We start from the raw sequence: 27,639 nt of genomic DNA, 5'->3' as shown, positions 1-27,639 counted from the left end.
TTCCTATTGTGGTCATAAACCTTGTGCTAAAATTTCATAGATTTCTATTCACTTTTCCTTAAGTTAGAGTGCGAAAACTAAAAGTATTCGGACGACGCAGACCCCAACGTGATACCTTTTTAGACCAAAAAATTTTCAATTTTTGCGGTCCTATAAAAAGTATTACTGTTGTCTGTTACAACAGATGTCAACAGGTTCGATCCAAAATGATTATCACTTTCCTGACAAAACCTTCTCATTTTTATTTCAAAGGTGTTCATTGAAAAATCAATGATGGGTAATTATTTAATGTAAAGTGTTTTCAACTTAAGGGTTTATTCACACTCTGAAAACAATTCATCAAAGCAGTTCTTATAGACAGTTAATTTCAGAATTTTCCTTACATAAAATAACATTTATATAATGTCAATTTGCTCTATTTGCTTTGAGTTCTTTAGATATATTATAAGCCAAAATCTGTACTTTACCCGTATGTTCTATTTTTTGTCATGGTGGCCATGTTGGTTGTTGACATATACTAGATAACATAAAGATCATTCACCCAAAGTTTGATTAGAATTGGTAAAGTAGTTTCAGAGGAGACAATGTTTGAAAAAATTATAGAAGAGGACAGGCACCAATGCAATAGCCTTTTGTGCCAGATAAGCTAAAAAGGGTGTAAAGTGGTAACTATTTCATGAATTTTCAAATGTATAAAACATGCAGGAATATTCCTGTTTTGAATAAGCACGTTCTCATCTTTTTTTTAAAATACGAAATTGGAGAGCATTGAGGAATATCAATAATGTGGTCATTTTTATAAATTTCCTGTTTACAAAACTTTGAATTTTCGAAAAACTAAGGATTTTCTTACCTTAGCCGTATTTGGCACGACTTTTTAGAATTTTGGATCCTCAATGCTCTTCAACTTTATACTTGTTTGGCTTTATAAATATTTTGATTTGAGTCACTGATGAGTCTTATGTAGACGAAACGCGCGTCTGGCGTACTAAATTATAATCCTGGTACCTTTGATAACTATTACTACAAGTTTTGCCAAATACAGCTAAAGTAATCTGTTTCTATGGTAGAAAATACTTAGTATTCCAAAAATACAAAGTTTTGTAAACAGTTTATATATATCTATGACCATATCAATGATAATTTATGTCAACAGAAGTGCTGACTACAGGGCTGGTGATACCCTCAGGGAATGAAAACTCCACCAACACTGGCATCCTCCCAGTGATTGTAAACAAACTCATTACAAATACAAAAGTTTTAAGGCATAAAAATAAAAGTACAGGTAGTTTACAATTTATGATGTTGATTTCTTTAGAAATCTCTATACATGATTATCACAGTTTTAATACCAAGACATAAAAATTACAGTCTTTTATCTTTCATTTATTCAAGTGTCCTCAGTCTTTTTTATATCTGTATCGTCAGAATATCCAAGCTTCTTCCAGTCTTCTTTTGCCATGAGATTGCTGAAAAAAACAACATCTTCTTAAACATGTTAAAGATATTTCTTTAAAAAAAAAGGGTACCTTTATATCTCTCACTAATTAATTTAAACACTATATGCCTTTTTGTGTTTCTTTGACACATATATGATGGGACTCTGTACTTATAAATCCTGTCATTATGTTATTGTACTATTGTTATTTTTTGTATTCTTGTCTATCTTTTTTTGCTTATGTGCTTTGTTAATATGCCTTTTTGTACTTCTTTGTTACATATTTGTTTGTTTTTATAATACAATGTTGACTGCTGTACCCTTATCTTTGACATTTCTACATATCATGTCTGTTTGTTTTGTTCACACATCATTGTCAGTATAATGGAATTTGATGCAACTGTCATACATTTTTGTACAAGTGAGAGGTTTAGCAAGCTATAAAACCAGGTTTGATCCATTATTTTCTACATAAGAAAATTCCGTTACCAAGTCAGGAATATGGCAGGTGTTATCTATTTGTTTGATGTGTTTTAGCTTCTGACTTTGCCATTTGATTAGGGACTTTCAGTTTTGAATTTTCCTCAGAGTTCAGAATTTTTGTAATTTAATTTTTGGAACATCTCAACTAAATGCATGAGCAAAATGTATACTCCTTAGTTAGCAATAAAAGACTCATCCATTACAAAATATGATTGTGAACTACCAACAAAAAGGACAAAAATGAAAACAACAAAAGAAAGGCTCACATTCATTATAAATGCTGGTGTTAACAGTTTAACATGTTTATGGGTATTTCTATATATATGTAAGTGTATTCATTCTGATACCTAATCATACATACACTTTAGAATTTTATACAAACATGACAAATATAGGAACTTTTGTGAGCAAGCTCTACCCCGCTATTGATATATATATACTCAACATGCTCAAAAGACTTCCTTTTTTGTTGGTAATCACACCAAATCTTATTTAAATGTATATATTGACAGCATTCCAATGTATTTGTACTCACTTGTCCATTCGACATTTAAGATAGTCCTTTGATTCTACCCTGCATGAATTGTTGTCATGATCACTCTTCCGTAGACAGATAATATATCTTAACATTTCTTTTTTGCATTCACCTGAAATGGAAAAAAGCAGTATTACATATACATCATGCACATGTCATGGTCAAACATTCATCATTTTCATTGCTCAAACCATTTTTTGCACACTCAAAAGAACTATCAAAATGTGTATAAGCCAAAAGATTATTTACCTATGAAAGTAAATAAAATACACTTGTATAAGTACATTTTTGTAATCTTCAAATTTACTTGACATGTTCATGAAGTTTAAGTCCCTATTTATTTCTTCAAGTAAATAAAAAAAATACTTGTACTAGTGGTACCCCTGACTGTTATATGAAAAAATCTCAAATGCTGTTTGTGTCTTGTGTACTATTATATATCTGTTTGTCTTTTTCTTTTTTAGCCGTTGTCAGTTTATTCGATCTTAGTCCAAATAATTATGACATCTTGAAAGGCTATTATATATTTTTTCTTTGACACCTTATTTCGCAGGAAGGCGTCAAAGCAAAAGCTTAAAATAGCCTTCCCAGACTTCATAATTATTTGGACTAATTCGATCTATGAGTATGAGTTTGACTGTCCCTCTGGTGCATGTATCTAATAATCTTTCGCCCCGTCCTTTGCAACATCTGTGACGCAATACACAATAGGACACAGATCTGAGACCCGAAATAGACTTGGAAATATAAAAATCTGTCATGAAATTTTTATTCCATCCAACATTTGTCCAAAACTGTCTTTTCAGAAAATATAAAACTGCTCAGAAAATGAAAAGGCCACTGAAAATTAAACCTAGGGATCAAAGCCTTTCCATTTCTGCATGCAAACAGATAACTTGTTCATGAAACATGATATTAGTGGCATTTTTTCATTTCCATGAATGATGTAACACTCAAAACTTCTTTTTCTTTTCATACAGGTTTTCAGAAAATCTACAGGCGCGGATCCAGAGGGGGGGGGGGGGGGTTCCCGGGGTTGGAACACCCCCTTTTTTTTGGACGATCAATGCATTTGAATGGGGACATGTACGGGTAATTGGAACCCCCCTTTGTCCTGGGTTAGGAACCCCCCCTTTTTAAAATGGCTGGATCCGCCCCTGATCTATGAACAATTTGACATCTGTGTAGGGTTAAGTCCTTTCATTATCTCTTAACAGATTAAATACTGGCAGAACTTAGTCTGTCTAATTTTGAACCATACTCAAGAAATTTCACTTTTAAATTCATGGATGCAACAGGACACAATTTTGTTTTTCTTTTCATTGTTCTGAATCTACATTCTACGTTGATCTGTCAAACTTGACCAATACTCAACGCTTCCGGTGGGAGCAAGAAAAAGAGTAATTTTGCAAGATAATCAAAGAATATACATGATATACAAGCGAGTATAAAGTATAAAAAAAAATAATAATAAAGCAATGTACAAAAAAAAGGGGGGGGATCCCATTTGCTTTTCGTTCATCTGGCCTGAACCAATCTGGCTTCCATGGCGGTACCAGGGAAAATAATCCCCGCCGGCAAAGCTCCAGTCCATCATTTGAATTATTTGGCAAATGGGAGACTGCACAGATTAGATAGAAAGTGTTGAAAGCTCCTTCTTGAAAGATACCAAGGCGGGAGCCTCAGCTATAGTTGCTTATTTCGCAGGAGGGCGTCAAAGCAAAAATTTAAAATAGCCTTCCAAGACTTCATAATTATTTGGACTAATTCAATCTATGAGTATGAGTTTGACTCACTCACAGTCCCTCTGCATTTCTCTGGTGCATGTATCTAATAATCTTTCGCCCCGTCCTTTGCAACATCTGTGATGTAATACGCAATGCAGGCGCGGATCCAGAGGGGGGGGTTCCGGGGGTTGGAACCCCCCCTTTTTTTTGGCCGATCAATGCATTTGAATAGGAGCATATATCTGGAACCCCCCCTTTACTCTGGGTTGGGACCCCCCCCCCCCCCCCCCCCCTTTTTAAAATGGCTGGATCCGCCCCTGCAATAGGACACAGATCTGAGACGGAAATATAAAAATCAGGTGCTTGTTATGTAAGCCAGTAACACAAACAGAGTACATGTAGGTCAGAGACAGAGTCAACATGGTCAAAGCCATTTGAAGGGAAAGGTTCATTTTCTGGTAATTTTGAATATTGATGTTTTAGAATGAATTTTCAGACAGGACTTTGAAAGGTTTGGTATACGTAGGTTACCATCATGATCAAGTGGAAAGCTCCCTTTATCTGGAGGTTTTCGTCCTAATCTTGTTGACATAAACCCTGCCATTTCATCTAGATACCAGTTAGAGTTTAGAAACCAGTTCAAAACTTCAGTGTGTGTTCGAAAATACTACTTGAAATCTAAACGTAATTGATCATGATATATGATATATTCTGTCGTAGAGCAATATTCAATGTGTAAGATTTATTTGAGGGAAACAAAATTTGAACTATCGTTTTTACTTTAAATGATTTTCAATGCAATTATAGTCAAAGTTTTTTGTTTGCAGCTTTGATGAAGAATGCTATTTTTTCGAACCTTCCTTTGTTTTTTTTCAGACGACTTCCGGTTAAAATTTGAAGCTGTAGCACAAGAAAATATTCTAGGTATTCTGCAAGATCAGGATCAGAAAGACATTAATTGCAAAATACTGATTCTTACTTATTTCCTCAAAGGAGTAGGGGCATTAAGGCTTAGTTTTGGCCCAAGAAAATAAAATGTTTGATAACCATTTCAAATTGGCACATAATGTTTAGAAATGCATCGGATCAAGAAAAATAAATGAAAAACATAAAGATTTTTATCTGATGACGTCACAATTACGTCATGATATGTACCGTTTTCAGAAAAAACAATGAAAAAATACAGAATTTATGCAGTTTTCTATCTTTATTTCCGTTGAGGAAACATACTGCGCAGCCAAGAAACAACAAAATAATTTAACAGAAGCTTTATTATAACTATTGGAATAATCTCACAAAATATAAAGTTGTTTCTTGGGTGCTGACATACTTTTTCAATCTAAAATATACTTAAAATTTGATGAAAAAACAAGGTAAATCACGAAATTTGACATAATATGCAAATTAAGTCATGATTTGTTGCCAAGGTAACTTGTTCGATGTCGGATTTAATTTGTTTTTTCTTAGTACCTTATACCTGAGTCAAGTATTCAGTTATTTAAGAATATGTATGATAACTTTTAAATTTGCAGTATTTTTTGGGCCAAATAAGGGCCTTATTGCCCCTACTCCTTTATGTGTATGCTATCTTATTTGAAAAACTTGAACAGAAAGACATGCATCTGTTATAAAAGTAAAAGGTTCTATCTTTATAAAAGATTATAAAACTGTTTTATTGTTTGGAACAACCCCAAAAATGAGGGATAACCCCTCAATGTAATTACTATTTGCTGATTGGGAATAGAATAGAATAGAATAGAATATTTTTTATTTCCCAAATTACAGGGCCCATAAAGGGCATAAAAACAGATACAATTGATTTACATAATTGGTAACAACAACAATAGAGGCATATACATATATATAATGTTAATATTTTGCTCTCACCAAAACTTTCATTTCTCAAACATGTCAAAAGATTGGTTCATCATAACAAATGGACAAATATGGCTGTATTTACATGCAAAAAACTTCTCTGAGTACAGAATGTTTAATTTAGACTTGTTTATATATATATTAAATCGGCCTCATTGCACTCAATGTCTCTTACTATAATTATATCCTACATTACTCATATTATCAATTTATTATTTGTGTATTACTTATTGTGTATTTCACTAATGTTTATATAATCATTGTATTATGATGTTTTTGTATCTTGCCTGACAAGGGCCCATGATTGGAAATAAATAATGTCTATATATATATATATTTAGATAGATAGACAAGTCTAAAATGAAAACAATGTTCAAACCTATGGTTGCGTTGGACAAAAACTGCAATTTTTATACTTGTGCCTGTAAAACAAATTTCGTTTAAGAGGGGTATAAATACAGCACAAACAACATTTTCCAAAAGACCAAAAAAGTGAAAAAGTATAATTTAACAAAACACATTTGACTAACAGATTAAACAACTGGGTTGAGTTCAATATTGTAGCGGCTACGTAGCTGCTATCAATATATATGCAGCAGCTAGTCTATAGCTACACGTTCAATAGTCAAAATCTACGTAGCAGCTACGATATTGAACGCGGCCCTGATGTTCTTAAACTGCCATTGGCGATTGCCAAATAAATGGATCACAAGATTGAACAAATGGATCTTTATATGAATTTAATACCAAACAAAAAACAACAAATTTGCGGCAACAAAGTACATGTACATGTTAAACCATAAACATGAGGTGCTAATTTTTTTTTATTCTATATATGGATTTCAACAATTAATGTCTCTTCAGCGATGTTAGGGATCTATATATATACATGTATTATATTCAAAAAGATGCTCAAATATCTAGTGTATTTTTAAAAGAATGTGATGAAAACTGAATTACACCTCCATGACCTCAATTTATCTATCTCAAAATATGTCAAATGGTGGATAATGCCTCAATTGAGGTTAGGTATAATCCACCAAATGATGGTTATGCTTCCTACACAAGACCTACAGAACTTAAATTATTGTTTGGTTTACTCCAATAATTTTGATAAAAAGTTTGATATATATACATGTATATCAAAATTGTTTGTTTTATTTTCAGACTTGCGGAAAGATAAAAAAAGAATGGAACCATTCATTTCTCCAGACATGGATGACTTTTATTTATTTGATGTTATGTATGGCAGTTCTGACAGTGAAGAAGAAATTATTTGTACTTCCTGTGCAAGAGGACGGTTACGTCAGTCTGTTATGATGCCGAGACTTCCAAGTTATAAAGTCATTCATAAAAAGAAGGTATTTAATTGCAAGTAATATGTGGATGATACATTTAAGACAACAAATATGTGTACATGTGCATTGAAGTGATAAACAATAATAGATTCCAAAGCCTGATTTGGTTATAAAAGGCTAGACATAAAAAATATGGAAAAAATCAATTGAGAAAACAAACAGCCTTTTTAAGTAAATAACACAACAATTCACGAAAAACAAATACATTGTATGATAGACATGAAACAACTTCAACCAATGAACTTTACCATGTATGCAGTTCACATTATTCATTTCTGAACAAAATCACTTGCCTGACTTGGTTTGAAATTGTGGGAATTTTTTTCGAATTAGGATCACTACTTCTTAAATTAATAAGTTAAAACAAATAACATAAGTAATAAAGTCTACGTACAAAAAATGTGTGCCAGAAAGGGTGAAATATGAAAAAAAAAGTATCAATAAAAATCAGTTTGTTTACGTTTTATATCATATTCTAATTTCTATTTACTCTATAAACTAGATACATTGTATATTATTTTTGATGTTTTATATTAACTCTACAAAGAACAAGTTATATATATTTTGATGATTTATATTTATAAGGTTGACTTCCAAAGGCATTTGGGAGTGGCAGAAAGTGAAATAAAGAAGAGAACGTTAGGAAGAGGCAGAGCTAAATGTAGAGAGATTGTATCACAGAATCTTCCTCCTGTAGGGAGGAGTGTAGATTCGGCAGTAAGTATGAAACAAAATGTGCAATGCTTTACTATTTCACAATTAGTTATTCAATAAAAAGTTATGCCCATGAAAAGCAAATCATCACAGCACAAAGGTTGGTTGATACTTCTTTGTGTTGTAAAAAAAAATTATGGAAGTGATTATAAAAAATAAGATGTGGTATGATTGCCAAAATGCCAAGGAGAGAACTCTCCACAAGAGACCAAGTGACACAGAAATTAACAGCTTGTAATAGTGCATATATACCATGTATACAGTGGCTACTAGTACATTGTATTAATCAAATTAAAGTTCATCCTCAGATTCAAATGTCATGTAGTGCTGTGCCTTTATCATTGATCAAACCATTTTTGGGGAAAGACGGCTTCAAGCCGTCAATCCCCTATGGGGTTGATCAGAGCGACATTCCCTCACATCATTCATTTTGTTTTTATAGTGTGGAAACCCCCCCCCCCCCCAACAAATCTTACTTAGATTGAAGAGAAGGAGACCCAGAAATGATTAGTTTGACTTTAAACACTTTTTTACACATTTCCCTTCTGTTTCTGACAAAAATATCGTATCTTGAGCTCTCCTTTACACTATTTACGTTTCTTTTACAATCCGGAAAAATCAGTATGACGAGATATTCTAAATATATCCAACCTACATTGTATTTAATAGTGACGTCATTCTTTGAATGCCACACTATGCAGAAGCAGGGATATCCTTCACTGCCACTGGTTATTTAAATCATTCTCAGAGATCGTGCACTAATTACAAATTGGTATTTGTTAAATCTAAACACAACCATGTTTGCTGTAGATGATTCAAACATCAACATGCAATACTTTAATTTGTATGTCACCAACTTTCAAAGTAAACAAAGATCGTGGGGTTACATGAGATAGGGGAGAGAAACGATTTTATTGATTTTTTCTGTAAAAATTCTGTTTTGAGAATCTTCCTCCAATTCAGGAGCACCTCAACTGATGAGTAATTATCCACTAAAATAAAAGTTAATGTATTTAAACAGTTAAAATGTGACATTTCATTGGATTTGTAGTCTTCCATTAAAACTAATTTTTTATGTACCAACATAATCATTGTAATGGTAAAAAAAAAAGAAAAAATTAAAAATGTTGCATTTTGTTGTTTAACCTATTTATTCATGAAATTTACAAATATTTCAAATTTAGGATTTGGAAACAAGCTTCACACAGTTTACATCAATCATATTGTTTTTTATTAGTACCTGTTTCCCTGTGATGAGAGTTGTAACTGGGAACTTTATCAATGGAAATTTAAAACTGAATAGATTTTTCAGTCCACACTTTCTTAACGTGCTTAAGAAAAAAATTAAAAATCCAAGAGTACTGTCACAAAAAATGGAAAATGGCCATAGCCTGCAGTTCAGTGGTACACTATCAAGATTTCAAAAAATATTGTAGTTGTTGTGAAATGACAGAGTTCAGTTGAATTTTAGATAATTAACTATCAACTTTAATCAAATGTTTAGATTTAGAAGATCTGCAGATCTCTTCCATTGGTCCAAATTGAATCCTAAACTAAGGAAATGAAATTACATAAACAACAATTGATTTCAATATTGTCAACCTTTCCTCATGTTCTAGCTGTTCTTTTTTTTCATTCTTTATATGAAGACTATCAAAAGATAACCCCCCCTTTTTCCAAAAAAATTAATTGAATAGAAACAAGGGCCGTCTTTCCCCTCAGAGCTATTCAGCTCTTTGATTAACTTGAGGAGCCGAGGGTCAATCTCTTCATGCTTGAGTGTGTAACTAGCAGTCTTTAATATCTGTGTCAAGATTAACATGATTAATCAAAATTTATACAGTTTTTATCGCTTTGTTACAAACATTCTAAAGCTGACTTTGCGTTCTGGGCTTTGATCATTGTTGAAGCTCTACAGTGACTTATAGTTGTAAAGTTCTGTTTCATTTGTATTTATGTAAAAAGTTGTCTCATCGACAATCATACCACATCTTCTTTTTTATAAAGATTTGATAATGCCGTTGTATTCAGATATTGTTTACAACTGGCAGACAACCAGTCAACAGAAAATGAATATTGGATTTTTTGTGCAAAGAATGGATCAAAGAGCATCGTACTGAATGCAATTTTAATCCAGTTCTCATTCAGTAGCAAATTTCTTTTGCAGAGAATCAAATCATTTGATGTACATGTACACTGGACTGTTGAAAATATTTCAATTTTAATGCACATATTTAAAAAAAAAAGAAGGTTTCTTTAAAATAACAAACAATGAATTTATCAATGCTCTCAACACATATTTAAAGGAAAAAGTTGTCTATATACTGCAATTCACTAAAGAAAAATCGTTTATGACAAAAACTGAAAACAGATGTTTTAAAGAAACACACCATGCACTGTCATATATAACTTAGGAAGAGAGATATTTCAGAGTGAATCAACCATAATCACATTTAAATTTAACTTTATTTTTCTTTCAATTTTATCACAACTTTTTACTGTATATCAGGCCTAGGTATATAGTGGATTTCATATTCATTATTTATGTATTCAAGGGGAGATAATCCAACTGTAATATTCATCTTGTCACATTTTTTTGATTGATTGTAAATAGTAAGTACACTTTGTTCATAGTATAAGTATGATCAAAGAATTCAGAAAATAATTGTCCTGTACCCAAGTACTATAAAAATTTAAAACAGCCCTAAACGGAAGTCTTGTCTATGACTTAAAAGTCTGTCCAATGAAGAAAATATCAGGACATCATTATTTTCGTTTTTCTTCCAAAATAACCCAAACTGATTAATCATAAGCAAGGATGACAAATGCGACTATGCATGGTACCTACAGGACACAGAGTTATAATTATCAATTTATTGCTGAAGGAAGAGAAGTGACACATAAAATGAGGTCTTCTCATTAAATGGTATCTATATCTATATAGATATATGCATTAATTGGAACTGAGAAAAGCTATCAACACATTGATTATCAAAATATGAATAACTAGGTGAAAGTGGTAAATAATTATTAAGAAATATGAACTGTATATCTGAAAAACCCTATTGATAATTTTCATGACATGGCAGGAAAACTATGAATATAACTGTTAAGTCTTTGTAAATCTTTAAAAAATTTGTTACATTGTATAAGTAATCCCGTGTTTTTGCAGGTTCCAGATCTAGAGCAATTTGACTGTTAAAAAAAATTTGATTGCTAAGGCAGCAACCATTTGATTTTCTGGGGGGAGGGGGGGGGGGGGGGCTATGGTTTTTTATGGAAAAAAAAGTTTGTTTCCAGTTTTTAGAGAAAAAAATAATTTGTTTTTGATTCTGAGGAAAAAAAATTGTTTGTTTCACCTTCAGCTGCCACTATATGTAATGCTAAAATTGAAAGAAAAAAATTGTTTTCAACTTGTCGCGAAAAATATAGATTGTTTTTCGCCGCAGGCGAAAAAAAAAATTTGTCCAGAAAAAAAAACCATAGCCCCCCCCAGAAAATCAAATGGTTGCTGCCTAATGAGACAACCCTTCACAAATATTTCTAAATAATTATGCCTATTTGTTTTTAAAAGCATCAGATTTTTTCTAGCAATAATTCAACATGAAAGTTAAATGTCTTTTTTTTTTTAATTTTCAGTCTGAAAGTAGTGCAGATGAAAGAATATATCATGTTGGCTTATCACATAGAAGTCCAAGCTGGAAAAATGAATTACGGAAACCGAAGTCAAAACCGCTAATTCTGACATCAGATTTTCCACATTTGTCTGCAAAATCTGAAAATGGACAAAAAACTCTTGAAGAAACTACAGAAAATGGTGATACAAAAAATGGAACAAATTTCAAAGATATGGCAAAGTTTCTCATGGACTCTTGGGAAGACGAATTTACTGAAGAGGATCAGTTTGAAGATGTATCATTCAAAGATGACAATTTACGAATGGGAGATAATTCATACAAGGAAAATAATGAAATAAAAGGAGATTATCTGAAAAATGAACAAAGTATTGAAATTAACTCAGATTTAAAACAGAAAACTGATGAATATTTTAACAAACTTGAAGCAGAACTTGACAACTTGAGTTTAGAGGATTTTGAAAACATTTCAGTATCTGAGGCATCTAAACAAAGATTTTCTCAAAGTGCAAAAGATCCAGTTCCACCTGCAGAGGGTAAAGCTCAAGGTGGAAATTGGTATTCTGGTGATGATGTTTACGATTCTAACAGTAAAAATGAAGAAACTTGGACAGATTCTGATGATACAGATGTGTCGGTTTCTACCGAATCACTTTTACCATGTGATAAATCAACCTTGCCAATGAGTAGCAAGGTTAAAGGATGTGATGTTCTACCTCGTGCCAATTTTGATCTCACATTACCAGGTGATGGTAGTGTTGAAGCTCAGGGAAATGTGTCTAATGTTGTCATCAGTGGCAATACTCATTCCTTATCTAGTCCCCATATTGACCATTCCTCTTCTAGTCCTCAAAATGACCATTCCTCATCTAGTCCCGACATTGATCATTCCACGTTGTCAGTATCAAAAACTGAGAGTGACAATCAAAGAACTTCGGCTACCTCTGATAAAGATGAAAGTGAAACTAGTGAAAGCTTTAAAAAAATAAGTCGGAAAAATAAAAAGAAGAAAAGAGATGCAGCGAGAGCAAAAGATTTTCATAGTAGTTATCCAGGTAGTAATAAACATGTTAATGACCATGATGACACGGATCGGAATAAACAAGCAAGCCACAAGTGCCAAAAGAATAATTTAAGTCAAATGAATTCTAATGCTTGTCAACAAAATGGACATGGACCATCAAATCCTGCAGCTGTGTCATGGAAATTAGTTGGTGATTCAGTTATTCAGCTAGATGGTCTCCCAGTAGATTGTGATATTTCTGTTTTACAAGATCTTATCGCCTCTTATGGAACAGTGAAAGACTTTGAAAAGAAAGTAGGACCCCAGTGTTCAGCTGTTAGGTTCAGGTTAGTTATAAAAGAACAAGTGGCGTTTTGAAGGTAAAAGACAAATGGGATTTTCAGTGTCAATGATACAAATGTAAGCAGTCAGGGGACTTATTAAAATAAGTGATTTTTAAATCACTTATTCATCACTGTGCTTAAACGGCTGTGGGTAACTTAAGTTACCCACAGCCCAAGATGGAGCCGCCTTGCGTCGGTTCGATACTTTTCTTCTATAGAATAACAATACCACGAATGCATCAATTAAACAACTGAATTTAAAAGTTGTATTAATCGTTTGTGGAAACCCCTAAACTGGAAAGGTGATTAAATTCTACAAAATAAACGATCACAGCACGATTTTAAAAAACATTTAGGCTGTCCGTAACTTCAAAACAACTTGTCCGTAACTTTTTTCATCATACCAATAGAGATGTCCGTAACTTTCAAAGAATCGACATACGCGGATGTAATGTTTAAACTGATGATAGAGATTGAATCGAATACATATTCACAAAACGAAGTAGATGTCTAGTATGATATAATTCATTGTATCGATGGAAGACAAAATTGGGAAAAATATGAAAAAAATCACGATAAATCCGCAAAACTCGGGTCTCATTTTGTATAACGTCGGGGTACCCGAATCGCCTAGTTCGGAGGGTTGTTTCCGATCATAGCAGATAAACTGTTGAAACATCATTGTTCGTTTTTATTTTTGAACAAGTAGACTACACAAGTATTTTTTACACATACATGTAGCATGTATACACTTACTGATTTTCTGCCAGCAACGACAAGGGTAGCGTGAATCTGGGATTTTGGAGGGGAACCCAAATTTCCCAGGCATGCAGTGGATAGACTATAAGAGACTTAAGTGCACAAACTTTTTTCCGTCTTTTTGAAAAAGCTAAAAACACTTTTCTCTCATCCCCACAAAAACAAATCCCATCAGCCATGTCAGCATTGACAGTAAAATAAAGGGGGTGTCAATCTGGACACACTGGGACGTTGCGCACGGTGATATTGCGGCACCCTGGCCAAGGTTTACAGTAAATGGGAAAACTTAAAAAAAGGACATTTTGTATAAATGAATAAACCTAGTTTTACAGCTAGCTGCATATTTCATTTGTATGCAAATTGCATTAAATCTCATTAAACTGAATAAAACTAAAAGACACAATAGGTAAAAGTCAGTGACCGTTGTGAATAAAAGGAAAAGAGCAGTCAACATACATGTAGTGTAACAATTCGACATAGTATATAAAAATAAAAATAACTACGTAGGACAACAGGGTAATTTAATAGTCTAACAACCCCTGATAACATACAAAGAGAGAAAAAAAAACATACATTGTACTAGGAAACATATTCAAAAAATCATAACACTATAACTAACTGGTGGGATGTATAAATACCGAGCCGTGTCAAAGAGTATTCATCAAAATACACATAGAAAGAAACAGAGGTGAAGGTAAACCGCAAACATATAATTAAACTCAAAACATTAAAGAGTATGGAAAAGCCTTGGTCTGACGAGTGAAAAACGTCGATAAGACGCACATCAGTAAATAAAAGTTCAAACCATAACCAGGATGGAGTACCACAAACCCCACATAAAACTTCTGTGGTGTAAGTATGATGCGTTAATAAAATCACATTTGGTGGTGAATGAGTAGTATAAACGGCCGCGAAGGTTACAAATATGATGTTAATTGTCTTCTAATTGTTGAAATTATAATTCTTAAAATTTTAAATCAAAAGTTACCCACATCTAAAAATAAAGTTACGGACAGTCTGCTTAGTTTCGATCAAAAAGTTACGGACATCTTATGCATTTTTTAAAGTTGACCTTGCGCTTTAGTGAACTCTATATTAACAAATTTATGGTAATTGTTAGTCATTTCTTTATTCAATAATCCTATAAATATTTACATTCTGCATGAAAAAGTCGCAAAAGGTACATTTTGTATGAATTAAATATCAACGAGTTTAGAGTCCGCCATCTTGGGCTGTGGGTTTAGTTACCCACAGCCGTTTAAGCACAGTGTTCATGTTATTTGAGTAGCAAATTCAAAGTTTTGTCACAAATTGTGATTTTGTAGTTTTACCAAAATTTTAAACTGTTTGAGTGACATAGGTTTAAATAATATCCTTTCATTAATAAAATTGAAAAAAATGAACTTTTTGCTATTTTTAAGTAGCAAATTTAAAGTTTATGCCTTTGATGTTATCATTTATCTGCAAATTCTATTTTAGTTGAAAAGGTGCTATAATAATGGCTTTACATAATGAACAGATACTTTCTTAACATTTCCCAGCAGTGGGAGTATTTTTCCTGTAAACATGGTAAAGTTCAAGGTTTCATCTTTCAGATTATGTAATAAAATTCTACTGTTCAGGAGTGATAAAATTTCACTGTTCAGGGGTGTTGAAATTAGTGGGGGGTTATTAAAATAATGATACTTAAAGAAGTAATTTTTGGGATGGAAATTGAGATATATGATACTTAAACAAGTGATTTTTGTCCGTCATTATCCTAGTTTCAGTACAAGGTCATCACCTGAAATGACCTGGTCATCTTATCAACACAGATGTTTGTTCTGATAATTTTAGAAACATAATTAGTCCCTGGATCATTACTTTTCTATTTTTAAAGCTACAACAAAATTATATCACTTCTTCTAGTGATTAATTTGTACCACTTAAATATATGTGATTATGAAAGAAAGACAACTCTTACTTTATGGACATAATGTTACTTGAATCAGTGATTTAGAAAATCAATCAGTGATTTAGAAAATCACTCATTTAGGTAAGTCCCCTGACTGATTAGTAGAGACAATCAAAAATTCTATTAGAGCAAAGAAGTGCTTAGAAATTCAAGAAAAGAAGATAGTATGACCTTTTACTTGTAAAAGTTAAAAAAAAAAATGGATTGTCTAAGGGACATAACCAAGATAACTAAGCCATTGCTTTAATCTACCTAAAATTACAAGTATATAAATTACACTTGTATCATGTGTATAAGTATCTTACAATTTTACTGATATAAGTATTTAGATATTTACTGCTTCAAGTAAATACAACATGAAATAAGATAACTTGGAAAAGTAGTACCACTAACTGACACACCACATGTATGTGTACTAAAGCTTATACAAAATGGTTTATTACATATATGATCTATAAAAAGAAGATGTGGTATGATTGCCAATGAGACAACTCTCCACAAGAGACCAAAATGACACAGAAATAAACAACTACAGGTCACTATGGCCTTCAATAATGAGCAAAGCCCATACCACATAGTCAGCTACAAATGTACCTGAAATGACAATGTAAAACAAGAAAACGTAACGGCCGAATTCATGTAATTTATTTAATTTTACAAAAAGTGAACGAAAAACAAATATGTAACACATAAACAAACAACAACCACTGAAATACAGGCTCCTGACTTGGGACAGGCACATATACATACAGAATGTGGCGGGGTTAAAAATGTTAGGGGGATCCTTTTTTTTTTTATTGATAAAAGAGTATGTGGAAAACATTTTTAACATTGTCAAAATGTACCATGTGTACATTTGTAATGGTTTAAACTTTTGAGCTTTTTGGTGCTTGGCCCAAAATTATTAAGATTTTTGGTTGATTTTGACTTGTTCATGGTTTAGATCTATAACACATGTAACATGTACAAATGTATAATGAGGTTATAATTATTCAATGGTATTTTGAACATTTATTAAATGATATTTATGAAAATATTTATTAATCATGCTTTTTTTGCTTTTATGGTCATGATGATATTATATGTAAATTTCTTTTTTTGACAGATTAAATAGCACAGATGCCTGTGAAATGGTTGTGTGTTGCCTAGATGATACAGACATATTCGAAGGTAAATTATATTTAAATTGTGTTTCACTTGCATGTAATGCATGAATAATTATATACTGTTAACATGGTTAAGTTTAGAAATTGTTGTAACGTTTTTCGTCATTGAGAAAATTGTGTCAGGATATATAGCTTTGCAAAAATAAAAAAATTATAGGTGTCCTGGTTGTATTGTAAATTTTGATACATTATTTGTATGCAGGTTTTCCTAAAATTACAATAATCTTAACATCCCCGTAGCCAGAGGGGTTCGGGGGTTCAGACGAACCCCTGTTGAAACCAAATAAGCACTGTTAAAGTCAACGATCTGTTCAAATTATGACTGTTAAAGTCGAGTTCATGAGTCCAAATACCCCCCCCCCCCCCCCCCCCCCCCCCCCCCCCCTGGAAATTCCTGGCTACGGGCCTGCTTAACAGCAGCAAACATGGCAAAAGATAAATGCAAGCAACATTTTCTGAAATGTATAGAAAAAAAACATTTGGTAGCCCATTTAAATGTCAATATTGACCAAATAATTAGATCTAGATCAGCAAATAAGATTAAAACAGTCAATTCAAAGTGTAACAAATCAAGGGTAACACATTTTGTAAAGTAATAATGCATAAAAAGTTTATGGTAATGTCACAGAAAATTGTACTGATTTTTAAGGAATTTTGTTAATATCATGTTTACAGACATGATAGAATTTTATTTTTTATTCAATTCTACAAATATGATATTTTAATCGCTCTTGGACTGACTAATTAGGATTATGTTTAAAACTTTATGATGTTTAACTATAATTCATTGAATAGAATATCCTAACTGACAATGACTGAAATATTAAACCAGAAATGTCCAAAGCATCAACCTGGCTATGACATTGAAGATTGCTTTAACATTGTTTGCAGCAAAAAAAAACCAAAAGCACGATGTGATAGGTTTTTGGAACTTTTTGTTGAAGGCTTATATTTTTTAATACATAATAATTTTGGGGTTTTGTTTCTTTTGTATGAGTTGTGACACAGGAATAACTGTGTAAATGGTGGTTCTTGTACAAGTTATTTTTATTTACTTGAAGAAGTAAAAAAAATATACACATATAATATGTATAAGTAAATAAATAATGTTTGAATAATCTCCCCTTAATAAGGGCCCCGCCTTTAGGCGGGTCGCCCTATAGTGATCAGTCTGTCCGTCCGTAACACTTTAACTTTGTGTCCGCTTCATATCTAGAGAACCATTATGATTTCATACTTTATACTTTACATACTTGTTTATTAACCACCACCAGAGGGCATGTCATGTTGTATGTACAACTTCCTAGGTCAAAGGTCAAGGTAAAAAAGCTTTGGTTTCAGTTGACAACCCTGTGTCCTGTGGTGAAGATCGTGTCCGCTCTATATCTTGAGAACCGTTATGATTTCAAAGTTTATACTTGACATGTATATGAACCAACACCAGAGGGTGTGTCTTAATTTATGAACGACTACCTAGGGCAAAGTTCAAGGTCAAAAACTTTGGTTTCAGTTGACAACCCCATGTCCTATGGTAAAGATTGTGTCCGCTCTATATCTTGAGAATCGTTATCATTTTAAAGTTTATACCTGAAATGTATATAAACCAATATCAGAGGGTATGTCATTATTTATGTACAACTTCCTAGGTCAAAGGTCAAGGTCAAAAACTTTGATTTTAGTTGACAAACCCATGTCCTATGGTAAAGATACAATTTTTTAATGCACATTATTCACAGCGGGGCCCACAGAGATGGCTCCCATCTCAATGATATCTAGTTTTTTCAAAAATTTACTTGTATAAGTAAATTTTTCTTACAATCCCACAAAAGTCCTCAAGTTTTAAGATGTAAATTCATGCCTTTAATGATTTTTTCCAAGTTTTCTCAATTTTTTTTTATTAAGAGTTCAATGTTTCATCTCATTAGTTCAACAAAGAAACTGATTGCGCATAGATCTTAAGTATTTGCGGAAGGCCTTCAAAAATTGCTCCTTGGGCTTGTAAATGAGCCGTGTTCTGAAGATAACAGACAAATGGGATTTCCATTGTCCATGAAATTACACTTAAATGATAAGTAAAGACATCTGCAAAGGGCAGATAATTCAAAATTCTATTAGAGCAAAGAAATCCTAAGAATTCAATAAAAGAAGATAGGATGACTTTTTTACTTCTACAAGTAAACAAATCTGAATGTCTAAGGGACATAACTCAGCCAATATTTTTTTTACCTATACAAGTAAATAAAATTCACTTGTATAAGTATCCTACAAATTTACTTATATAAGTATATTAATTTTACTTCTTCAAGTAATTAAAAATAACTTGTACAAGTAGGACTGTCATGCAAAACAGTATTTAATGTGTTTTCAGCACCGAAAATTTCAAAATATAAAATATTTTACATTGTATGCAGGTATTAGTAATGAAAAAAAAAACATGGACAAGCTTGATAATTCATTTTTTTTTTTCACTTCACAGACATGAGGCAGTCTATAACGGTCAGAAAAATACATGTGAAATTTGACCAGAAGGAGATCTGTCTTGGTCAGTTTGATGCAAACCTCATTTCAACTTGTAATTTTTTTACGGGACTTTTCTTGTCAACAGATGATCACAAGGACTATTATTTTGTTGATTTGTCTCGATTTAGTTTCGCTAGTTTTCAGCATCTTAGACATAGAATAAACTATGGTGTGGCTCTTCCTATTATAAGAACTGACCTTGTCCAAATAGTGGATGTAGCTGCATATTTGGGAATAATTGAGACAGATCTTGAACAGTTATTTCCAGAACTGGATATATGTAAAGATAATGGACAGGAATTTGTTCCTTTGATTCATCGCCTTTTGTGCAAAGGTTACCAATGCATGGCACAATCATTTGGAAAGCGTGCATCGATACCGCTTATACTATTTCAGGATACTGCAATATCTTATAATGTTTTTAAAAGGAAATGTAGGAATCAGAAAAATCTCTTAGAATGGAAATGCAAATATGTGTACCCCACTTGTCAATGTCCTTCTTGTGAAGTTGAAAAATTAAAGCTCCAGGGAGATTAGAGAGCGCCTGTGCATAGGTTTAATTATCACTAATAACTTTAAGTTTTAACACAAATTTTGATAAGGCTATTCGAGTAAATTGTCAAAAAGAAGAGCTATGATGCACTCAAAGAAAACAAATTACAGGTTATTTGACTTACATGTCTTATTAACCAAATGAGTCTTTCCCATATTTTTTTTATTTTCTAGCATTTATTGAAAGATGGAAAAATATAGACTCTCATTCAATAAATATAAATTCAACATTTTTGAGAAGTAAAGTCAGATCTTTTATTGTTAACTCAATGAAACTTTTTCACAGAGTCATCTCCTATTCATTGGTCAATATGTTTAAAGTTTTGTCAGTTCTATTTTCAATAGTTATTGATCTCTGTGTAGTTTTTCACTGTGACCTTAAGCTTTCTTGTTAAAGAAATCCACCAGTCAATGAATAATTTACATAATGAGCAAAATTGTATAAAAAAACCTAATTATTTTATTTCTTTTTTGCAAAAATGAGCAATATCAAAATAAACATGATAGAGGTGTAAACCAGGGTTGGCAAAAATCCGGGTTTTGTGAGTATTTGTGTTGAAATAAGCTTACAACATCATATTGCCCAGTATTACCCATTTCTGGGAGTATTGCCCAACCTTGGTTTTCCCGCCTGGGTTTTTCCCCGACGTGTAATACTTTATCAACCCTGTTGTAAACAAAATATATGTATAAAATAATACATGGATTTATTTATACCTATAGACATGCAATAGAAGATTTAAATAGATATTATGTATATATGTCATTTTGCATGTTTTGTGAATGTGATTTATAATTCAAAAATAGTAATTTAAAAAATATATTTATTTTAAGATCCTGGTAATTTCATGTGTGATGCAGTGGTGGATCCAGCCATTTGAAACTATATGTCCCCATTTAAATGCATTGATCGTCCCAAAAAAAGGGGGGATTCCAACCCCAGAACCCTCCCCCTGGATTTGCCACTGTGATGTGTAAATAAAAAAAAGTTTGATTTTTAGCTAACTTCGCCCTAAGAGCAAAATAAACTTTTCTCATCACTCGGTGTCTTTTATCATTGTCTGTTAACTAAAAAAATCTTCTTCTATTGAATTAAATTTTAACCAAACTTGGCTACAATCAACATTAGGGTACATAGTTTAGCAAATGTTTCTGATGACTGGACCTGCCAACACAGATGGCCCACATTGCTAAAAGATTAACAACAGGGGTAAAATCTAAGTTCTGTCCATTATTTGAAAATTGCTGTAAATAGAAAAAATCTGACATGGTAAAAAATTTCCAAATGTTCAACTCTTCTTATTTTCCATTATAGTCAAAATTGTCAGACAATGAAACATAGGTTTAGGGGGATTATTCTTTAATTGGTTTTGTGTTAGCAATAGATAGAGTAAATGAATCTTTTAAAAGCGTGTATACAAGAAAGTTGATTTAAATAATCTGTGATATTGAGGAGTTGCAAAGGTATTAGACCTGTTAGATAGTCTGTGTCATTGACAAGCTAAGACTTGATGTATGAACATGGTTAATGCAAACATATCAAATGTGTTCAATACTTTGTTATCCCTTTTATTTTTTATTATTGTACATTTGTATTTTATGTATGTCATTTAATTTATTTGTTTTAATTTATAACAATTAATGTTTTTAATAAAAGTTTTTCACAATGATTTGATAACACACTTTTAGCTTGAAGACCAAGTGTCTTTGTGGTGGTTCCTCATCTTTATTATACCCCATGCAATGAAGTTGCGAAGGTTATAATGTTTTTGACCCGTCAGTCTGTCCGTCAGTCCATCCATCAGTCCTGTTTCTTGTCATAGCAACTCCTCTCAAACCACACAACAGAATTTCACGAAACATTTTTAGATAACAAGGACATACTATTTAGATGTGCATATTGACTGGAAATTACGATTCAATTTTTTTCTAGGAGTTACGCCCCTTTGAACTTATTTGCTTTAAGGTACTACTTCAACAGTTTGTCATCTCAACTCCTCTGAAAGCAGAACAGTATTTCATGAAATTTTGTAGATAATAAGGACATACTATGTAGATGTGCATATTGACAGGAAATTATTATACAATATTTTTTCTTATACAATTTTTTTTTTATTACACTTATTTAATTTCTCCAATGACAATGTGGGGACGTGGGTTATGTGAGCTTGCTCAATAAAGTTCTTTAATTAACTTTTACAAATATCTTCACCTCTGACACTGTATAGGTACTGGCCCAAATTTAACCAAACTTGGCCACACTCATAATTTGGGATATCCATTTTTAACAACCGAAGGAAAAATGTTCAGAATGATGATCTCTACTCATTGTTACTATACTAGTAGCTCTAAACTATCTAACGACTTCCTATATGAGTTAGTTCCCTGAAATGACAAAATATTATGTATTGTTATCAACTCATTTGATATTTTCCTTGGAGTTCAGTATTTTTATGCCCCACCTACGATAGTAGAGGGGCATTACGTTTTCTGGTCTGTGCGTCTGTTCTTCTATCCGTTTGTTCATCCGTCTGTCCTGTATCAGGTTAAAGTTTTTGGTCACGGTAGTTTTTGATGAAGTTTAAGTCCAATCAACTAGAAACTTAGTACACATGTTCCATATAATATGATCTTTACAATTTTAATGCCAAATTGGAGTTTTTACCCCAATTTCATGGTCCATTGAACATAGAAAATGATAGGGCGAGTGGGACATCGGTGTACTGGGGACACATTCTTGTTGTTATTTAACTTTTTACAAAACAGATTCACATTCATCTCACATTGACACAGTGCTATCATCATCATGATCATGAACCTGGGACCATGAATCAGCACTCTCATGAATCAAGGAGTCCATCGGTTTTATCACATTAGTTATTGTTCCTGTTGTGAAAGTACCAAAATTTGAATTGTAGGGAAGTGGATGCGAGACAGAATTAGTTAATTCCATCATGCTTTATATTTTAGTGGAAAAAAATACATGAAAACCTCTTAGTATATACCGGGTATATATATATATATATTCGGATGCCTTCTGTTCTTCATCACTCAAAGACTGCTGAAAAACTAGTTATTTTGTGAATTTTCAAATATTTTTTCTTCAGTAATGAGTAATAAGAAAACTAATTTAGCAACATTTAGTACACAGTGTCTTTACAGATAGATAATTTTGTGTGATTAGGTCAATTTCTAAATAGTACACTAGTAGTTGAAGATCAAAGATATTTAGTGTGTAGAATGATTTTAGGTAAAATTGACATGTCTGTCCAGCAGGGTTGGATTGTGCTTGACATAATTTTCATGTTCTTTGGTCAGTGTTTCTATTTGGTAATGCTTGCCCCTGCCGTAGTGGATTAGGCGATATCTTTTTACCTTTATCAGTCTGCTCGTCCGTCCGTACCTACGTACATACATGTACTTCATGAAAGTCACGAAAGTCGTCTCCGTTCTCTAATTTAAGTTTGCCTCAACCAGTTATGAAACAGTGCTTTTTACCACTAAAAACAGATCAAATTAAATTGTTTTAGCGTGTTTATACCGTTCTAGAATTATACCCCTTTACAAATGGAAATATTGGTGAATGTTTCGTTTCCTTTCTCTATAAACCTGTCTGCCTCGACCAAATGTTATGCATCTTGTTTACAACGCATATTACTTCAAAACACAGATGAAGATTACATTTGGTTTGCGTCACTTTTTTAGGTTCTTGAGTTTTGTCCCTTTATAACGTTATATGCAGGTGGTTGCTTTATCCAGTGGCAGATCAAGCCATTTAAAAAAAAAGGGGGGGTTCCTAACCCAGAGTAAAGGGGGGTTCTAACTATATGCTCCCATTCAAATGCATTGATCGTCCAAAAAAACATTCCATACACCAACTATTGACTTTTTGCTTGTAGTATCTGATAAATTGACATCATTACATATAAAGGGGCAAATGTGTCCGAAGAACACAGATAAAGGTGTCAGACCACCAATTAAAAATCCCTATCTGTTCAACCAAATTTTGCAATTTTCACAGCTTTCTAAATATTTTACCTTAAGTTTAACTTCATAGAAACCAGGTATATCCTTAATTGTACATGTATCAGCTTTCTACATGCCAATTTTCACCATACCTTTAAAGCCTTCTAACAAAATAACTGACCATCAAACAGAGGTACTCCAAAACAAAAACCTGGTTTTCTGGAAATCTAAAATTAGTATACTATGGAGCGCATTAATCCTCAATTTTTAATGCAAACTCATAGACAAGTAAATTTTGGCTCAAAATGTTCTAGATATATTTCTCTTTCACCAAAAGTTTCATTTCTGCAAATTTGTTGGTTAGTTTAAGTAAACAAGGACATCAAAAGCACTATTTTGTGTCAGAGTAGGGCTACTTTTACATACGTTCTAAATTGGAGGGAGTAATTGGTGGTCTGACACCTAAAGAGCCAAAAAAGTTGATCAGAAATCTTTTGTTTTGTTTATTCTTAATCCTTAGTCAATTTGAAGTTAAAAACATCCTTTCTGAGCATAATGCAATAACAAATTTCACAGCTCAATTTAAACTGACTGTAATGTAAGCCTTTGATAGAAAATACTTGAAAATCTCATTTTGGACTAGAGAAATATCAAGATCAGCTTTTGTTGATTTTTCCTTGTTTGTTCTACTGCTTGAAAGACTTTCCACAATTTTAACAATGAGTTTAATAAAAAAATCCAAGGTATAATTGAAGAGTCAAGGAATATTGACCCCCCTTTTTAGCTCACCTGGCCTAAAAGGCCATGTGAGCTTTTCTCATCATTTGGCGTCCTTCGTCGTCGTCGTCTTCGTCTGTCGTCGTTAACAATTTTTCAAACATCTTCTCCTCTGAAACTACTGAATGGATTTGAATGAAACTTAAAATGATTGTTCCTTAGATTATCCTGCACAAAGTGTGTGCTTCGATTTTTGATCCGTCAAAAAACATGGCCGCCGTTACTTAAAATAGAACATAGGGGTCAAATGCAGTTTTTGGCTTATATCTCAAAAACGGAAGCATTTAGAGCAAATCTGACAAGGGGTAAAAATGTTCATTAGGTCAAGATCTATCAGCCCAGAAATTTTCAGATGAATCAAACAAACCATTGTTGGGTTGCTGCCACTTAATTGGTAATTTTAAGGAAATTTTGCAGTTTTTGGTCATTATCTTGAATATTATTACAGATGAAGATAAACTGTAAACAGCAAAAATGATCAGCAAAGTAAGATCTACAAATAGGTTAATATGACCAAAATTGTCAATTGACCCCTTAAGGGGTAAATGTCCTTTAATAACAATTTTTCACAATTTGTTCATCATATTTGCTAACTTTAAAAAATCTTCTCCTCTGAAACTACTGAATGGATTTGGATGAAACTTAGCATGATAGTTCCTTAGATTATCCTGCACAAAGTGTGTGCTTCGATTTATGATCCGTCAAAAAACATGGCTGCCCTTACTTTAAATAGAACATAGGGGTCAAATGCAGTTTTTGGCTAATATCTCAAAAACGAAAGCATTTAGAGCAAATCTGACATGGGGTTAAAATGTTCATTAGGTCAAGATCTATCAGCCCTGAAATTTTCAGACGAATCAAACAAACCATTGTTGGGTTGCTGCCACTTAATTGGTAATTTTAAGGAAATTTTGCAGTTTTTGGTCATTATCTTGAATATCATTATAGATAAAGATAAACTGTAAACAGCAAAAATGATCAGCAAAGTAAGATCTACAAATAGGTTAATATGACCAAAATTGTCAATTGACCCCTTAAGGGGTAAATGTCCTTTAATGACAATTTTTCACAATTTGTTCATCATATTTACTAACTTTAAAAAACCTTCTCCTCTAAAACTACTCACTTAACCTCGACCTCATTTCATGGATCAGTGAACAACGTTAAATTTTCATGGTCAAGTCCATATCTCAGATACTATAAGCAATAAGTCTAGTAGATTTGATGTATAGAAGAACTGTAAAGTGTACATGTCCAACTGGCAGGTGTCATCTAACCTTGACCTCATTTTCATGGTTCAGTGGTTATAGTTAAGTTTTTGTGTTTTGGTCTGTTTTTCTTATACTATATGCAATAGGTCTACTAAAATTGGTGTATAGAATGATTGTAAGGTGTACATGTCTAGCTGACAGGTGTCATCTAACCTTGACCTCATTTTCATAATTCAGTGGTCAAAGTTAACTTTTTTAGTTTTGGTCTATTTTTTTAATACTTTATGCATTAGGTCAACTATATTTGGTGTATGAAAATATTTTATGATCTATATGTCGGTTACGCAGGTTTTATTTGAACTTGACCTCATTTTCACAGTCCATTGCTAAGTTTTAAGTGTTTGTGTTTTGGTCTCATTTTCTTTATTTATAAACAGTAAGTCATATATATTTGTAATATTGAAGAATTGTTAGCTGTACATGTTTGCCTGGCATGGTTCAATATGTTCAATAAGGCATTGTTTACCAGGTGAGCGATTCAGGCTCTTGAGAGCCTCTTGTTTACACCTGATGTCAGTAATGGGACTATTAACTGATCAATTCAATTCAATTCAATTCAAATATTTATTGCCATGTAAACTTTAAACATTAAGTTTGTGACATACAAAATAATAAACAATATAACTATATTTCGCATATATATATATACACAATCATTCATTTACAGTAAATATTCCAGTGTCCCCTGTCCTCAGTTCTAATGACCTTTTGATGTAGGACCCCAATTTATTTACTTGTGATGGTGTTGATGGATTGAGTATAAAAATCAACTTTTCTTCATCAGATAAATCTTTAACAGAAAAATTAAAATCCAAATTGTTAAAAAAGTTATTTCTTAGTTCCATATTTAATTTACAATCTAATATAAAATGTTTTTCGTTTTCTAATGTTTTACATTTAAGGCATAATCTCTGCTCTCTAGGAATATTAGTATGTCTGCCTTTTTCTATATTTAAATTATGGTCACTAATTCTTAGTTTTGTTATTAATTTTCTATATGTAAAGTTTGATGTTCTTAAATAGTCTTCAAAACGTAAATTTTGTTTAAGATTCTTATATAAATAAAGTTTACTTTTTTCATCAATGTTTTGCATCTTATCATGTATCAAATTTTCAAAGTAGTTTTTAGAGCTTGTTTTTATATAAACTTTAAATGAATTATTTATTTTTTTGTCTGAACTAGTATTTTGTTGAATTTGTGCTATATCTAAATTAAGTTCACTTAAAATATTTTTTACATATGTAAACCAGGAGTATACTCCTTCTGAGTCTAAGTTTTTACTAAGCGTGTAAGCTTCTTTCAAAAGAGGATTTAACTTACAGCATTCAAATCTCTTTAAATATAATAAAGTTTGTGTTTTAATATTAAATTCTATAGGAAGTCTCCCTAATTCAGCTCTAGTTGCAAGATTAGATGCATTCTTTCTAGTTCCTAGTAAAAATTTACAAAAATGCAAGTGTAATTTTTCAATTGGACTTTTTTCTGCAAAACTTAAAATATCTACTTCTTTTCCAGAATTTAAAGCTCTATTTTTTGCTCTAAAAAGAGATATATATGTGTC

General features: G+C 32.3%; 2 protein-coding genes across 2 annotated transcripts; one reads left to right on the top strand and one right to left on the bottom strand.

The window, feature by feature from the left end:
• Nucleotides 1–1,284: 1,284 nt before the first annotated feature.
• Nucleotides 1,285–4,849, bottom strand: LOC139489053 (uncharacterized). Its single transcript, XM_071275154.1, has 3 exons — nt 4,715–4,849; nt 2,457–2,568; nt 1,285–1,469 (listed from the first exon to the last, which is right to left on the bottom strand). The coding sequence occupies exons 1-3, from the start codon at nt 4,785–4,787 to the stop codon at nt 1,391–1,393; spliced, it is 264 nt and encodes an 87-aa protein (XP_071131255.1). The 5' UTR covers nt 4,788–4,849; the 3' UTR covers nt 1,285–1,390.
• Nucleotides 4,850–5,053: 204 nt separating this feature from the next.
• LOC139489052 (dentin sialophosphoprotein-like) lies at nt 5,054–21,730 on the top strand. The gene is made up of 6 exons (XM_071275153.1): nt 5,054–5,107; nt 7,226–7,419; nt 8,002–8,133; nt 11,770–13,115; nt 16,931–16,995; nt 19,468–21,730. Exons 2-6 carry the CDS (start codon nt 7,249–7,251, stop codon nt 20,046–20,048), a joined length of 2,295 nt encoding a protein of 764 aa, XP_071131254.1. The 5' UTR covers nt 5,054–5,107; nt 7,226–7,248; the 3' UTR covers nt 20,049–21,730.
• Nucleotides 21,731–27,639: the final 5,909 nt, after the last annotated feature.

Source organism: Mytilus edulis, chromosome 9 (genome assembly GCF_963676685.1).
Source record: "Mytilus edulis chromosome 9, xbMytEdul2.2, whole genome shotgun sequence".
Lineage (NCBI taxonomy): Eukaryota > Metazoa > Mollusca > Bivalvia > Mytilida > Mytilidae > Mytilus > Mytilus edulis.
This window is presented reverse-complemented; position numbering and strand designations above follow the sequence as displayed.

What these genes read in the sequence shown, in the direction of transcription:
- LOC139489053 (XM_071275154.1), bottom strand. Translation starts at nt 4,787, where the DNA reads ATGGCAGGGTTTATGTCAACAAGATTAGGACGAAAACCTCCAGATAAA. An exon ending in CTTTCCACTTGATCATGATG is followed by an intron (nt 2,569 to 4,714) that starts GTAACCTACGTA and finishes TTTCCATTTCAG; the next exon opens with GTGAATGCAAAAAAGAAATG. An exon ending in CTTAAATGTCGAATGGACAA is followed by an intron (nt 1,470 to 2,456) that starts GTGAGTACAAAT and finishes TGTTTTTTTCAG; the next exon opens with CAATCTCATGGCAAAAGAAG.
- LOC139489052 (XM_071275153.1), top strand. Translation starts at nt 7,249, where the DNA reads ATGGAACCATTCATTTCTCCAGACATGGATGACTTTTATTTATTTGAT. An exon ending in AAGTCATTCATAAAAAGAAG is followed by an intron (nt 7,420 to 8,001) that starts GTATTTAATTGC and finishes TATATTTATAAG; the next exon opens with GTTGACTTCCAAAGGCATTT. An exon ending in GGAGGAGTGTAGATTCGGCA is followed by an intron (nt 8,134 to 11,769) that starts GTAAGTATGAAA and finishes TTTAATTTTCAG; the next exon opens with TCTGAAAGTAGTGCAGATGA.